Source organism: Talpa occidentalis, unplaced genomic scaffold (genome assembly GCF_014898055.3).
Source record: "Talpa occidentalis isolate TD23 unplaced genomic scaffold, MPIMG_talOcc4v2.1 talOcc4.12, whole genome shotgun sequence".
NCBI lineage: Eukaryota > Metazoa > Chordata > Mammalia > Eulipotyphla > Talpidae > Talpa > Talpa occidentalis.
In genome coordinates, this window is record NW_023601212.1 from 39,449,640 (window position 1) to 39,464,251 (window position 14,612).

Genomic DNA, 14,612 nt, shown 5'->3' on the forward strand with positions numbered 1-14,612 from the left:
GAGGCAGCTCTCTTCAAGGCTGCCTGCCTGAAGGCCTCTTTTAGCAAACCTGCTCTTTGGGGGCAGCTCTTTCTGCCCACTTGTGTCTATGCAAGTTTCCCTTTTCTCTCTTTTTTCCCATAATAAACGTGCCCTTTTAGATATAAGTAACACCTCTGTCTCATGGAGAAACTTGCCTGGGAAATTTGGCATTGCCACTGAAAGAGGAGCTCTGGTGAAACTTTTCCCAGAGTTAATCCAAGGACCCCACTCTCCAAACCCAGCATCTCCCAAATTGACTTCAGTAATCAGGCAAAAGCCCTGTTTTGTTTTGATTTTGTTTTGGGGAAAGAAAGCAGCCTTCTTGTTTGTTAAACTCCTCTTAAAAGGATAAATCAATATGTCCAGACCTTGAGGCTTGGGTCAACTGACTTTAGAAATGTTTTTGCTCATAATTCATCCAAGAACTGGATCCCACAAAATAAAATTATTTTGGGTGTACTTTCCTAAAGATTTTATTTAAATGCCTTGTTGATTGTTCTTCCAAATCTCTGTATAAACAATCTCAAAACAATATTCACTTACAGTCAATTAAAATCTATACACAATTCCTAGAAAGGTGTGTGTGTGTGTGTGTGTGTGTGTGTGTGTGTGTCCAACTTAGCTAGTGGTTTTTTTTTTTTTCTTCTTTTTCTTTTGAGGTAGAGGGGAGGTCGTCTTTAGATTATTAGACAATTTGGAAAAACAGCGGGATGTTAACAATCTTCCAGGAGCACCGTGGCAAAATCTCTCAGGAGGCACATTTCCAGCGTTGCAGGGTGGGGCGGGAGAGACGAGCTGGTCTCCAGCTACCGAACTACAGCGTATCAAGCAGCCTGCCCTGGCTTTAGAAAGGGCTGGAGTCTGAGTCTGGGCTTCAAGGGTTAAGGCGTCCATGTCACATCGGCCGTTCCAAACTCCTCCTCTCCCAGTGAGGCGAAGATATTTGAAAATCACCCCACCGCAAACTCCTCCCCCTGCGAGAAACTTCACATTGAAATGTTGCAAATGACTGGGGCCCCGCGAAGCCCGGTTTCCAGCGCCGACTCTGCGGACAGCTGCCAGCGCCCGGCCGTCGCGGGGGAGACTGCAAACATGAGGCCCGAAAACTGGGGACTGCGCTGGGCGGTGGCCCTGCTCCTCGCCGTGGCGGGGGCAGCAGGTAAGGCTACTCCGGGCGCCGCGGGAGGTTGGGGTGGGCCCCCCGAATTCGGAAATCCCTGGTAATTCGGGGGGAGAGCCAAATCACCCAATACTTCTAAGACTTGAGGAGAAATGGGACGTAGCTTTTCCCACACGGGGGGCGCTGACGAGAACCCTGGTGGAGGAAGGAAACCCCGAGCGGCTTTCCCGGGAAAGCCTCTCCCTGGTCTTCCTCAAAGCCCAGGGGGCGCTGGGCCAGGGAACTCCACGCCTGGGTAGGGTCTCCCGGAGTTATTCCAAGGGTGAGGGTGACCAACCCCTGTCTGCCCAGCCTGAAAGTGCCTGCGGGCGTTCGCCGGCTACCGTTTGCCAGCAGGGGTTACCGCGGCCAGGTTGGTTTTGTGCGCCTCGAGGGCGCCGCGCGCTGCCGGCGCAAGGCCAGCACGTTCACCCCAGGCGCTTCACGCGCACTTCTGCCCCGGGCTGCCGCCTCCAGCCCGGCGGACCCGCCCTCGAGCTCCCATTGGGCGCGCTATGAACAGGCGAGTCTCGAGCCACTCCCCTTGGCCAATGGTATATGGCGGTTGCGGAGACACGCCCGTCTCGGGGTGGGGCTTGCGCGCTGTGGGCGGGGCTAGCGCCAGTAACTCCAGCACCTGGTTCTTGCGTTGGCGAACCGGGAGCTTCCGCGGGAGCTGCCTGTCTCGAAGGGGGGCGCACGTCCGCGTCCTTGCAGCCGGGTCCGGCAGCAGGGACGGGGTGCGCTCTGGGCGCCGGGATCGCCTTGGCATAGGCCGCAGTTTTCCGAGGGGTCCCTAGCGAAGCCTTCGTTCTCACTTGTCTCTGCGGCCGCCCGTGCTCTGCCTGCCGGGTCAAGTTGACCAACCCCACGGGGTTGTTCAGAGACTTTAAATGGGTTCAGCTTGTTATAGGGCCGCCGCGATATAAATAAAACGGGTTCCTGGCTGTGGGTCCTCACCCGCGTGCTTAACAGGGACTTATTAATCCTCCACTACAGGCACACACAAAAGGTTAATAAAAGGTTTATTTACAAGGGAAAAGGAAATAAGGAAAATGTACAACTCAGGGAGAAAATAGGGAAATAAAGTCTTTAATGCGTCCTACCCGATCCGCCGACCTGGAAACCCAAAAAGCACTCTCTGAGCTGGCCGGACACTGCGAGCTGGCAGAGAGTCAAAATGGGGGACCCCTCCAAAGCCCACGTGTCTGGCTTTATACCACACCTGGCTGCTTAACCCCACCCTCAGGCCCCAGCCACCTTCCCTTTGGTGGTGATGGGATTTGGAGTTCCCAGTGTCTTTGGCTTTGGCCTGGGGTGGGGGTGGAGTCCACAAAGCCTGTATGGAATTAGCTTAGGACATCCTTTTCCCCCTAACAAGCTGAGTTACCCACTTGATTTTCATTTTAGGACGTTTCAAATTTAGATTTGGCAAGAGGATAGTGGGTGCTGGATTTTTTTTTTTTTTTTAAGATTTATTTATTTATTTATACAAGCACTGGGTACAGTCAGAAGCGCGGGAGGGTGAGAGAATTCACCAGAGCCAGAGCAGGGAGCAGAACAGGCAGAAGGACCGAAGTACACTGCTGAGGGGAGCAGCGGGCGGCAGGAGAGGTCTGCGCGCCATGTGGGACTCTCCTCCCATGGCCTGGGAGCAGCCGGGGATCGAACTGGCGCTGCAGAGGCTGCGGGCAGGTTCGCAGCCCAGCGCTCAACTGCTGCACCACCAGGGGAGGCCCTATTTTAGTAATCTTGCTCTTGATATCATTTGTGACATGAGCTCTAAGTACTAAAATTTAGAGATTTTTTTTTTAGGAAAATGCAGTATTTGTGTAATTTTAGGTATCTCCAGTATAAGGGGGTGTGGGGTGGTTCTCTGGTTTGCTTTTGCTGAACTTAAAATAAAACTGACATGGAAAATTCAAACTTTGATCTGCAATGAGGAGGGAACAAGAAAGACTTGGGGTTTCTTTGGGCTGAGCTGTTTGGAATAGGGCTAGTTCTTGTCTCCGGTGTTGGGGACACCTGTCTGGTGTGCGTCACTGGGTGATCACTCTGTTCCTGATGGCTGTTCCTCTGTTTCAACTAGCAAGCCAGTGAGAGTTCATTTCCCAGCCTGCTGTTGTCCTGCTGTGCCTGCCACAATTAAATCCATTCACTTTTCAAACATTGTCCACAAGGGGTTAAACACAGCACTGTGAAGCTATCCAGGCCTCTGCAGTTTGATCCCCGGCCAGCCAGGGAGCTACTCACATGGCACAGAAGACCTCTCCTGTCTCACCCGCTGCTCCCCTCAGCAGTGTATTTCAGTCCGTCTGCCTGTTCTGTTCCGCACTCTGTCTCTGGTGAATCCTCTCATCCCCCGCACCTCTGGCCTGTACCTCAGCTCTTGTATGCATAAATAAATAAATTTAAAAAAAACAACAACAAAACATTGTCCAGAGCTGATGACAGCTATTGACAGAAATATGTAGTAGTTGGGGTCTTCCTGTTCATGAGGTCTACAGCCATCAGTGGCTAGCAAATATTGGACACTGTTGTCAGGGGACAGCTAGATTTCCAGGGTTTTTTTGTACTTTAAAGGGACTTAAGCTGTATAATTACTAGCTCCAGTCTTTCCAGGGGCACATTTTATAGATAAGATATGTCCTTGTGCAAAGCTTGGGAGAGGAGAGCATTGTGTGCGTTAGTGGCAACCCAAGGTCCATCACCTATGTGGGGGTGGGTGGGATAACAGGAGTTTCCCCTCTGAGCTATCATTGCAAATGCCCCTAGCCTGAACTTCCTTTTTAATTTTTTGAGAGTCCTGTGTGATAGCAGCAAAAAAATGAGTAATTTCCTCTTTTTGGCATTATCATGATCGGGCTGTGAGTCAGTGGGGTGTGGGGTGTATTATAGAGGCACCTCTGAGGGCGACATCCTGTTTGGAATCAGTCGTTGGACAAATCAATCATCAGTATATGTGACCACAGCAGATTCCAGAGCCCAACTCACTGGCTTCTCTCCTCCCTCCCTCTCTTCTGCTCATTCTCTTAGTTCCCTGCACTCCTGAAAGTGGCCCCCTCACTTATCAAGTTCTGGAAATTCTTTTGAACACACCTTGTATTCCTCTGTCTTTGTCACCTTTGTCCTCTTTTTGGCCCTTCTCATATCTCCTCTAATCTCACCTGACTGGTTTCCTGAGCAGGAGTCCTGGACTTGAACTTTACTCACAGTTTGTTTTCTTTTCTAATTGGGATGTAATTGACATACCTTTGATATTAAGTGAACTGGTCAGTTTGTCTTGCTAAGTGTCTATTTCCACATAGCCTCCTCCCATTAGGATATTATTCAATAGGATAATATTTCTAGTCTTCCAGAAAGTTCCTTTATACTCTTTCCCGTTTACTCACCACCCCACACACTAGAACAACCACTAATCTGATTTCTTCATAGATTATTTTTGCCTGTACTAGAACTTCATGTAAATGTGATCATGGATGCATATTGTTGCAAAAGACACACACAATGATTTGGAGATTTGGACACATCGATTGTCTTTTTGTTTTTTTAAGATATATTTATTTATGCATACAAGAGCTGGGGTACAGGCTAGAGGTGCGGGGGATAAAAGGATTCACCTGAGACAGAGTGGGGGAACAGAACAGGCAGACTGACTGAAATACACTGCTGAGGGGAGCAGCAGGTGAAACAGGAGAGGTCTGTTATGCCATGTGGGTTGCTTCCTGGTAGGCCAGGCCAGGGGATCAAACTCCTGCTGCAGAGGCTGTGGATTGCTTCACAGTTCTGTGCTTAACTCCTTGCGCCACCAGGGAGGCCCTTGATTTTCTTTTTTTAATCAGATGTTTATTATGTCAGACTTGGGTGGGTCCCTTTTTTGTTTTGTTCTTTTTTAAAAAAAAGGTTTAGGGCCTCCCCGGTGGCGCAGCGGTTGAGCGCTGGGCTGCAAAGCTGCCTGCAGCCTCTGCAGCACCAGTTCGATCCCCGGCCACCGGGCGAGGGTCCCACATGGCGCGCAGACCTCTCCTGCTGCGCCTGCTGCTCCCCTCAGCAGTGTACTTTGTCAGTCTGCCTGTTCTGTTCCCCGCTCTGGCTCTGGTGAATTCTCTCACCCTCCTGCGCTTCTGACTGTACCCAGTGCTTGTATAAATAAATAAATCTTAAAAAAAAAAGAACTGGGGTATAAACCAGAGGCTTGGAGGGATGGTGAGAGGATTCACCACACTCAGTGTGCAGAGCAGAACAGGTAGATCTACTGAAATAGACTACTGAGGGGAGCAGCAGGACAGGAGAGGTCTGCTGCACCATGTGGGTCAGCTCCCTGGCCAACTGGGGATTGAACTCGTGCTGCAGTGGCTGCTGATAGCTTGATAGTGAGGCCCCTGTGTTGTTCTTTAATCTTCTTGACACTGTCTAGGAAATAGAGACTGTTCTTCTTCCCCCCCATTTTACATGGAGGAAACTGAGGTCCAGAGGGTTTAAGTCCATTGCTCAACTAGTTGTTCTATTGCATAGCTAAAAGGCCTGTAGAGCCCTTTAAAATCAGGCCTGTCTATTGGACCTCCCTTGTGGTGCAAGGGGTTAAGTCTCAGCATTATGAAGCTATCCACAGCCACTGCAGCACAAGTTCAATCCCCAGCCAGGAAGGTGACCCACATGGCGCAGCAGACCTCTCCTGTCTTGCCCACTGCCCCACTCAGCAGTGTATTTCAGTCATTCTGCCTGCTCTGCTCCCCACTCTGTCTCTGGTGAATCCTCTCACTCCCCCCTCCTTCCTGCCCCCCCCAACCACCCCGCAACCCACACCTCTGGCCTGCACCCAGCTGTTGTATGCATAAATAAAATAAATCTTAAAAAAAAAAAACAACAAAAACCAGGCCTATCTATGTAAGCACTTCACTGCACTGCCTCTCAGGGAGTCTGCACAGAACCATCAAAGCAGAAATGGATCAAAAGGCATGTCTCTCTTCCATGTCCTTTACCAGAAATGTCAAATCAGAGTTCTTCTGTCCTTATGTTTTTGAGAACTCAAAGATATACAGATATACCTGTATATCTGACTTGTGCCTTCATCACAAGGATTTTCTGTTCCTCAATAAGAAAATCACTGTTGCTCCTGTCCTGGAGTTACCTGGGGCCCGCTGACAAGTTTTTCACTTTAGATGCCTCATAAGAACTTTAGGTCTCATGGCATGAACCCCTCAAGTTGGGCCTGGGCATACACCACACGTGGATCTTGGTGCTTTCCCAATTTTTTTGGCCTAAAGGTCAACAATTCTGCGTCTCCCTGGTGGCGCAGGGTTAAAGTTTAAGTGATATCAAGCTATCAGCAGCCACTGTGGCACGAATTTTATCCTTTGACAGGGAGGAGACCCACATGGTGCAGCAGACCTCCCTCTCCTGTCTCACCTGCTTCTCCCCTCAGCAGTGTATTTCGTGGCTCTGCCTGTTCTGCTCCCCACTCTGGTGAATCCTCCCACCCCACCCCCCGCACCTCTGGCCTACACACCTGTTCTTGTGTGCATAAATAAATCTTTTTAAAAATAAAAAGTAAAGGTCAACAATTCTATTACCAGGGCTTTGGAAGAAATGAGTTTTGATGGAGGCTGTGTTGGAGCTTAGCTACGATGCTGTGCCCTACACCGCACTGCTCTGAATGCCTCCAGACACTGTCTCCGGAAGAGCTAAAGTTATCTAGAAAATTATAACTTTTACTGGGCAAAGCAACCCACATATTAATTTAGTTGTGCTCCATAGACTCCAGAGCAGGGAGAGATGATCTTTTTTGTAAGGGCAGTCTAATGTCCTAAAAATGCACAACATTTCTTGACAGCTGGAATCAGGTCATGGAAAATCAAAACCTATCTTGCCTTTTCCTGGAATGATGAAAGCCTTCCATCATCTTGTGTATGTGTACCACGTTCAGCTGGATGGGGGGCAGTTTATCAAAGTAAACCAGAGGGGAGGAATATAGTACCACACGTGGAGTCCCCCTCTCTGGAAAGGTGAATTTCAGCTGAGTTGCAGAGCCTCCGCCCAGCTTCAAGACTGTCCAAGGCTGGCTAAGATGCACCAGGGCATCTGGACACCACTGGCCTTGTCTGTACCCCCACTGGAATGCCAAAGGCAACAAAAACCGCTTGGGAGGTGATAGAATCTGTGCGACTAGGGCTAAAGTCTAATTTTTTTGCTTCACATTTTAAACATTTCAAGAGCAAAGCATTACTAGGAGAAAATCAAACAACCCTCTGGCAAATTAAAGCAATAGCTCCCTTGGCCACTATTTTCTATGTAGAAGCACAGCTAAGTTTTGTTTCTTATAAAAGCAGGGCCACGCAGAACTAATACCAACTATTCTGCACTTTGATTTTCCCCCACTTAACTATTGTGGGCAGCTTGCCACGTCACACCCGGATGCTCGACATTACCTTTTCCAGTCACGGAAGGCATCTGCATTTTCATTACTCGATATACATTTTGCATTTATATATCTCTAGCTACACTTAGTTTCTTGCTACCCTAGTTATAGATGTACCTTTTTTATGTTATCTATTGCTGCACAAATAACCCTCAAGCATTGTGCCTGAAAACAGCCCACCTTTATTATTGCATGGCTGCGGGGGGTCAGGAATTTGGAAGCAGCATAGCTAGATGGTTCTGACTCAGGGTTGCGCATGAAGCTGCACTCCAAATGACTGCAGGGTCCAAGATGGTGCACTCAGGGGCTTTTGATGCGAAGCATGATGCAGTTTTGGGGGTTCTCCAGGGCACCTCATGACGCATAGTTGACCTCCCCAGAGGAAGCAATCCCAAGAGAGGGATGGAGGAAGCTGCCCTGTGGGCTCAGAAGCCACATATCTTTACATTTGCCGTTTTCTACTAAAAGCAAGTTGCCAAGCTCAGAGTATAGGAAAATGAGACCCAGAGTGGAAAATGAGGCCTTACATCCTGAAGGGAATGTCACAGAATGTGTGGTCATATTTTAAACTGCCACCAGTTTTCTCTATTAGAAGTACAGCTTTGCAGGGCCTCCCCGGTGGCACAGTGGTTGAGCACTGGGTTGCGAAGCTGCACACAGTCTCTGCAGCACCAGTTTGATCCCCGGCCGCCGGGTGAGGGGTCCCACATGGCCCGCAGACCTCTCCTGCCGCCCGCGGCTCCCCTCAGCAGTGTACTTCGGTCCTTCTGCCTGCTCTGCTCCCCGCTCTGGCTCTGGTGAATTCTCTCACCCTCCCGCGCTTCTGACTGTACCCAGTGCTTGTATAAATAAATAGAAGAAGAAGAAGAAGAAGTACAGCTTTGCACATTCTTGAACTTGTTACCCATTCTTGTTAGTATTTCTTCTGGGTCCCAGAAACTTTGCGCTTTAAATTTTGACAGGTTCTGCCCTGCTGCCCTTCTAAAAGGTAGAGTGTGGAAGAGCCCACTTCCCCAAGCCTTGCTTAGCTAGGCGGTGGACTGGGCCTGATTTTCATACCTACTGAGTTATGTGATTACATCAGGCTGAAAGGACAAAAAAGACACCCCTACAATGTTATAATCCCAGTTGGTGAGATCTGGTGACCTCCAGAGCAGGTTTCAGGTAGGTGATTTAGAGGGAAAAACAGATGTCTGCATATGTGCATGTTCAAAAGGAAATGGGGTGGGCGGAGGGAGCATCAGCCACACATTCATGCACTTTAGAAGCTTCTAGGCATGTTCTTACTGTTCCTTCTGGCTTTGGGCTAGCTCCACTCTTGCCATCTTCTGATTGGGCGTTAACTTGCCTGGATACTGAAGTGTTTCAGTTTTGGCCAAGATTGCGGTGAGCTGGAGGCTCAGTTCTTCCCTCATCATTCTGAGGTCTTGCTTTCATAAGACTTTATGCCATCTTGTCATCTCCCCGCCCCACAGATGCTCCACAGATCTGTTCACCTTCATTGTATCAGAAGTTATCTGTCACCTCAAGGACTTTTAAAAAATAGTGATTTTATTTGGGAATTCTTTTCCTTTTTTTAAATTTATTTATTTATCCATACAAGAGCTGGGGTACAGGCCAGAGATGCGGGTGGGGTGAGAGGATTCACCAGAAACAGAGTGGGGAGCAGAACAGGCAGACTGACTGAAATACACTGCTGAGGGGAGCAGCAGGCGAGACAGGAGAGGTCGTTCCCTGGCTGGCCGGGACTCGAACTCGTGCTGCAGAGACTGCTGACTGCCCCACAGTGCAGTGCTTAACCCCTAAAATATTACTGAGAATTCTCATAAACTTCCCATCCCATTTCCCTCAATGTTAACATATTACACACTAGATAGCGGACATTTATCAAAACTCTTGTGCTCTAATGCTCGAAATTACCTTTTGCTTTTAACTCCTGACTTTATTTGGATTTCATCCATTTTCCTCTAATGGCTCTTTTCCTCTTGCAGAATCTAGTCCTGTATTTCACATTAGAAAGGAAAATTTTTCTTTTCTTTTTTCCAGACAACAAAAGTGCTAATTTACCTGTAACTAGTTTAGCAGGCCAAATTTAGATAGTTTGTGTGTTCTTGGCATTATCACCTTGAATAAAAAACAAATTGTGGGTGTTTAAAGAGAATATCTAGGGAAAACAAAAAAGTCCTCATCAGTTGGTTTGCAGACTCTTAATCACATAGTCCCATTAGTGAAAAAGATTTTAAGCATGCCCTCCCCAATATAATTAATTATTCTTGCACTAGTATTACAAATGTGTATTACAAAACAGAAATATACAAAAGCAGAACTGTTTAAAAATGAGATAAAAATAAAAAATACAACATTTTAAAATATCTTATTATTGGTGATGACTTTGTACTGTAGTCACCATGCAGTTAGGGCAAAGTTAATCATTTGTAATTGAGCACATGCAGTCACATTTCAAATGGCATTCTTGGTCATTTTTATTTATTTTTTTGCCTGACCTCCCAGAATATCTGATCAGGTCTGTTTTTATCTTGAAAGCTGGGGGTGGGAAGGGCAAAGAGCTCATTATTAGCAGTAAACTTGTCAATGCTGCCACTTAAGGCCATGACCTGGAATTCGCATGTGTCACATCTACTTAGATCCCATTTGCTTTAAGCTCAGTCACATGGCCACACCCACCTGCAAGGGAGATTGGGAAATTGTAGAGCCAATTTTGGGATCTGTGCCCAGGTAAAACTTGAAGGTCTTAATAATGTGGAGGAGAAGGAGCAGGACAGTTACTTGGATATATTCTTTAGCCTCAGAGCAAATAACTCTATATGGAAGTTCCTACTCTCCCTCCTTTTCTTAGACAACAAAAGTGTTAAACTGGCCTGTAGCCAGTTTACTGGACCTAGTATAGATGGTTCATGTGGTCTAGGTAATATCACCTTGGAAGCATACAAATTGTGGGTGTTTAAAGAGGACATCTAGGCCTCCCTGGTGGCATAGGGGTCAAGTCTTAGCTTTATGAAGCTATCGCCGCTGTGACCTGAGTTCAATTCCCTGCCAGGGAGCTGACCCACATGAGGCGCAGCAGACCTCTCCTGTCTTGCCCATTGCTCCCCTCAGAAGGGTATTTCAGTAGATCTGCCTGTTCTGCTCCCCACTCTGTCTCTGGTGAATCCTCTCATGCCCCTCACCTCTAGCCTCTCACCCCCAGCACCGCTGGCCTACATCCCAGTTCTTCTATGCATAAATAAATAAATAAATCTTAAAGTAAAAATAATAAAGAGGACATCTAGGGGAAAAGACACATCTCAGTATTTAGTCACGTTGTAGCCGTTCTAATATTTTGTTCCCTTGTCCCATTGGGTCCACACTTTGAACTCAACAATCATGTCACAGTCTTGCACTTGTTGATCTTTTGGATGTGTTCTGTGCATTCTCCTCTATACTTTTGGTTCATGAAATTGAATATGTGGTGTGTGTTTGATTTCTTGAGAACCTGGTGTTGTCGGATTGTATGTCTGGTTGATTGTTATGCTGGCAGGAAATAATGCAGAGAGCGAGGTCAGTTTCTGATTCTGGCTCTCAGCTTTCCTTCCCCTTTCCTCCTCTCAGTGGGAGACAAATGTGGGAGAAACGAGTTCCAGTGTGGAGACGGGCAGTGCATCTTCTACCACTGGGTCTGCGACGGGCGAGCAGAATGTGCCGATGGCTCCGATGAGTCCCAGGAGTCCTGCAGTGAGTCTCCCTGGACACACCTCCCGACCCCATACTAGTGGGTGGGAAGGGACCAGCAACCTGATACACTGAATATGAATGTAGAGAGAGAAGTTTCTGTTACCAGCTTTAAAAAAAATTTGAGGTGGAATTCACATAATACAGAATTAACCATTTTAAAGCGACCCGTTGAGTAGCATAAACATATTCACAATACCGTGCAGCCACCACTCCTAACCTATTCCAAAACCTTTGTCACCTAGTGTTCCTTCAGTTTTTAATAAGTACCGCTAAATTCCCTGCATTTTGAACCCACCAAAAAGGTGGATTGGGCTTCTCCTTCTGAAAACTCTGGGTGTCTCCTTCACAAATCTAGGACTGCCTAGGCAGATTGGTCTTCCTTTTGGGTTAAGACTCAATCCTGTTTCCACCCCAGTGTCTGTCACCTGCAAGTTGGGGGACTTCAGCTGTGGTGGCCGTGTCAATCGCTGCATTCCTCTGTCCTGGAGGTGTGACGGCCAGATGGACTGTGTGAATGGCTCAGATGAGGAAGGCTGTGGTAAGTGTGCCCCCACCCCCGTCTGAATGCCAGGGTCAGCACTGTATAACATCATATACATTTAAAGTGTACATGGTGGGCCTCCCCGGTGGCGCAGCGATTGAGTGCTGGGTTGCGAAGCTGCCCGCAGCCTCTGCAGCGCCGGTTCGATCCCCGGCCACCGGCGAGGGTCCCACATGGCGCGCAGACCTCTCCTGGCGCCCGCTGCTCCCCTCAGCAGTGTACTTCGGTCCTTCTGCCTGCTCTGCTCCCTGCTCTGGCTCTGGTGAATTCTCTCACCCTCCCGCGCTTCTGACTGTACCCAGTGCTTGTATAAATAAATAAAAATAAATCTTAAAATAAATAAATAAATAAATCTTTTAAAAAATTAAAAAAAAAATTAAGTGTACGTGGTGATGATTTGATACACATATATTTTGTTTGTTTTTTTTTTTAAGATTTTATTTTATACAAGACCTGGGGTACAGGCCAGAGGCGCAAGAGGGTGAGAGCATTCACCAGAGACAGAGCAGTGTAGAGTGACTGAAATACACTGCTGAGGGGAGCAGTAGGCGAGATAGGAGAGGACTGCCGTGCCATGTGGATATCTCCGTGGCTGGCCGGGATTGAACCCGCGCTGTGGAGGCTGCGGACAGCTTCACAATGCTGCACTGAGCCTGCTGAGCCACTGGCGAGGCCTATATATTTTTTTTTAAGATTTATTTTTATTTATTTATGTATACAAGAACTGGGGTATAGGCCAGAGGTGGGGATGTGTGAGAGGATTCACCAGAGACAGTGGGGAGCAGAACAGACAGATCTACTGAAATACACTGCTGAGGGGAGCAGCAGGCAAGACAGGAGAGGTCTGCTGTGCCATGTGGATAACTCCCTGGCTGGGGATCAAACTCATGACTCCTGCTGCAGTGGCTGGCGATAGCTTGACTACACAGAGACTTTAACCTCTGCACCACCAGGGAGGCCCCCACATATGTATTTTGAAGTGATTGCCACAGTAGGGCTATTTAATACCTCCATTACTTCACATGCCACAATTGTGTTTTTTGCTCTTTTAATATTAACAATAGGAAACCCTTAAATAGCCCTGCCTGTGTGCCCCAATTATGACAGATGAGGAAACAGGCATAGAGGAGGAGCAGGGTGGGGCCCACGCCTGGTGGTGATTCCAGTCTAGGGCTCCCGGCACAGCTGGCCACCTCTCCAGGGTCGCTAAGTGGAGTCTGGCCTCTCCTGGGCTCGGTGTTCCCGTCTGGCAAATGGGATGGTATGGGAAATGGGGACTCCCCTGGGACCAATTTGTCCTCCCCTGCCCATTCCACAGCCCCCCAAACATGCTCCCAGCACGAGTTCCGCTGCCAGGACGGCAAGTGTATCGCTCCGGAGTTTGTCTGTGACTTGGACCGAGACTGTGCCGACGGCTCGGATGAGGCGTCCTGTCCGGTGACCACCTGCGGCCCCGCCAGTTTCCAGTGCAACAGCTCCGCCTGCATCCCTGAGCTGTGGGCTTGCGACGGCGACCCCGACTGTGAGGATGGCTCAGACGAGTGGCCGGCGAGCTGCGGGGGCCTCGACCCGCTGGCCAGGCGAAGGGACAGCAACCCCTGCACGGGCCTGGAGTTCCACTGCGGGAGCGGAGAGTGCATCCACGCCAGCTGGCGCTGCGACGGCGGCCCCGACTGCAAGGACAAGTCTGATGAGGAGAACTGCAGTAAGGGGCTGGGGTTCCTGCACCTGTCCCCGCCTCTCCCCGAGTGTGGGCAGGGTTCCCCCACTTCAGTGGTTAAACCAGCAACTCCTCTGTGGTTTCCATTCCCTGAGGTCCACATCAGATAATACCACATTCACTAAGAAATTGTAAGAGAAACCACTTTCACATAACATCCATTATGGCGTGCTTGTTACACTTGTTCTAGTGTTGTTCACCTCTTCCGTGCCTGATTCATGACCTCTCTCATAGTTACCTATGAATAGGAAAAAGCATAGTATGGGCAGGCCTTGGTAGCATCTGAGGTTTCAGGGTCTACTGGGGAAGACTTAATCTCTTTCTTGATGAGGGGAACAAGCTGAAAGTTGCCACATTATTTTGGTTCAGAAACGATCCTGGGCTTGGGGCCTGACCTGGTTACCTCTGAGCTGTGTGACAGTTGGCCCAGGACTCAGCCTCCCTGTGCTGTAGTCTCCTCCCCTGGAGAATGGGGGTGACATCATTGGCCTGAGTAGACCCTGATTTGACACTCCACAGAAATTTCGCCTGTGGAGGAAATGTCCCACGACAACGCTGCCCACCACTATAGCTGCTAGCAGACGCGGCTAGTGTGGCTGAAGAATGGAGATCTAGATCACTCTAATTAACTGAAAGTAAATAGCCTCGTGTGGTTAGTGGCTCCTGTGTCGGAGACCTCTACAGATACAGGACATGGCCCTGAAGCTGACACTGTGTCAGTGATCTTGAGTGATGGCCATTATTGCACATGATTTCGGTTTTTTGTTACGTTGGCATCTCTGCCACGTCCTTAGTTTTCATAGTGTTGTTACTGCTCCATAGATGTAATCAGTTTTTTTAAGCATCATATTTTAAATGTAATGGATGGCTTTTTATGTGATCTGTTCTAAAACTTTACAAGTTCATTTAACCCCCATAACTTGTGAGTGGCTTTCACTGTGCGTTACAGTTGAGGACCCACAACTGTGACTAGATCCTGTTATTTTAGCTATCATCAGAGCTCACGAAGTGCTTTTTTTCC

At 48.4% G+C, this 14,612-nt stretch overlaps 1 protein-coding gene across 1 annotated transcript in view; it reads left to right on the forward strand.

Moving 5' to 3' along the window:
* Window positions 1-985: 985 nt before the first annotated feature.
* The window catches only part of LDLR (low density lipoprotein receptor), a 33,255-nt gene continuing 19,628 nt past the window's right edge, over window positions 986-14,612 (forward strand). Inside the window, exons 1-4 of the mRNA XM_037505825.2 lie at window positions 986-1,180; window positions 11,208-11,330; window positions 11,746-11,868; window positions 13,190-13,576. Of these exons, the coding sequence (XP_037361722.1) occupies window positions 1,018-1,180; window positions 11,208-11,330; window positions 11,746-11,868; window positions 13,190-13,576 (796 nt within the window). The 5' untranslated portion in view covers window positions 986-1,017. The remainder of the gene's footprint in view (window positions 1,181-11,207; window positions 11,331-11,745; window positions 11,869-13,189; window positions 13,577-14,612) is intronic.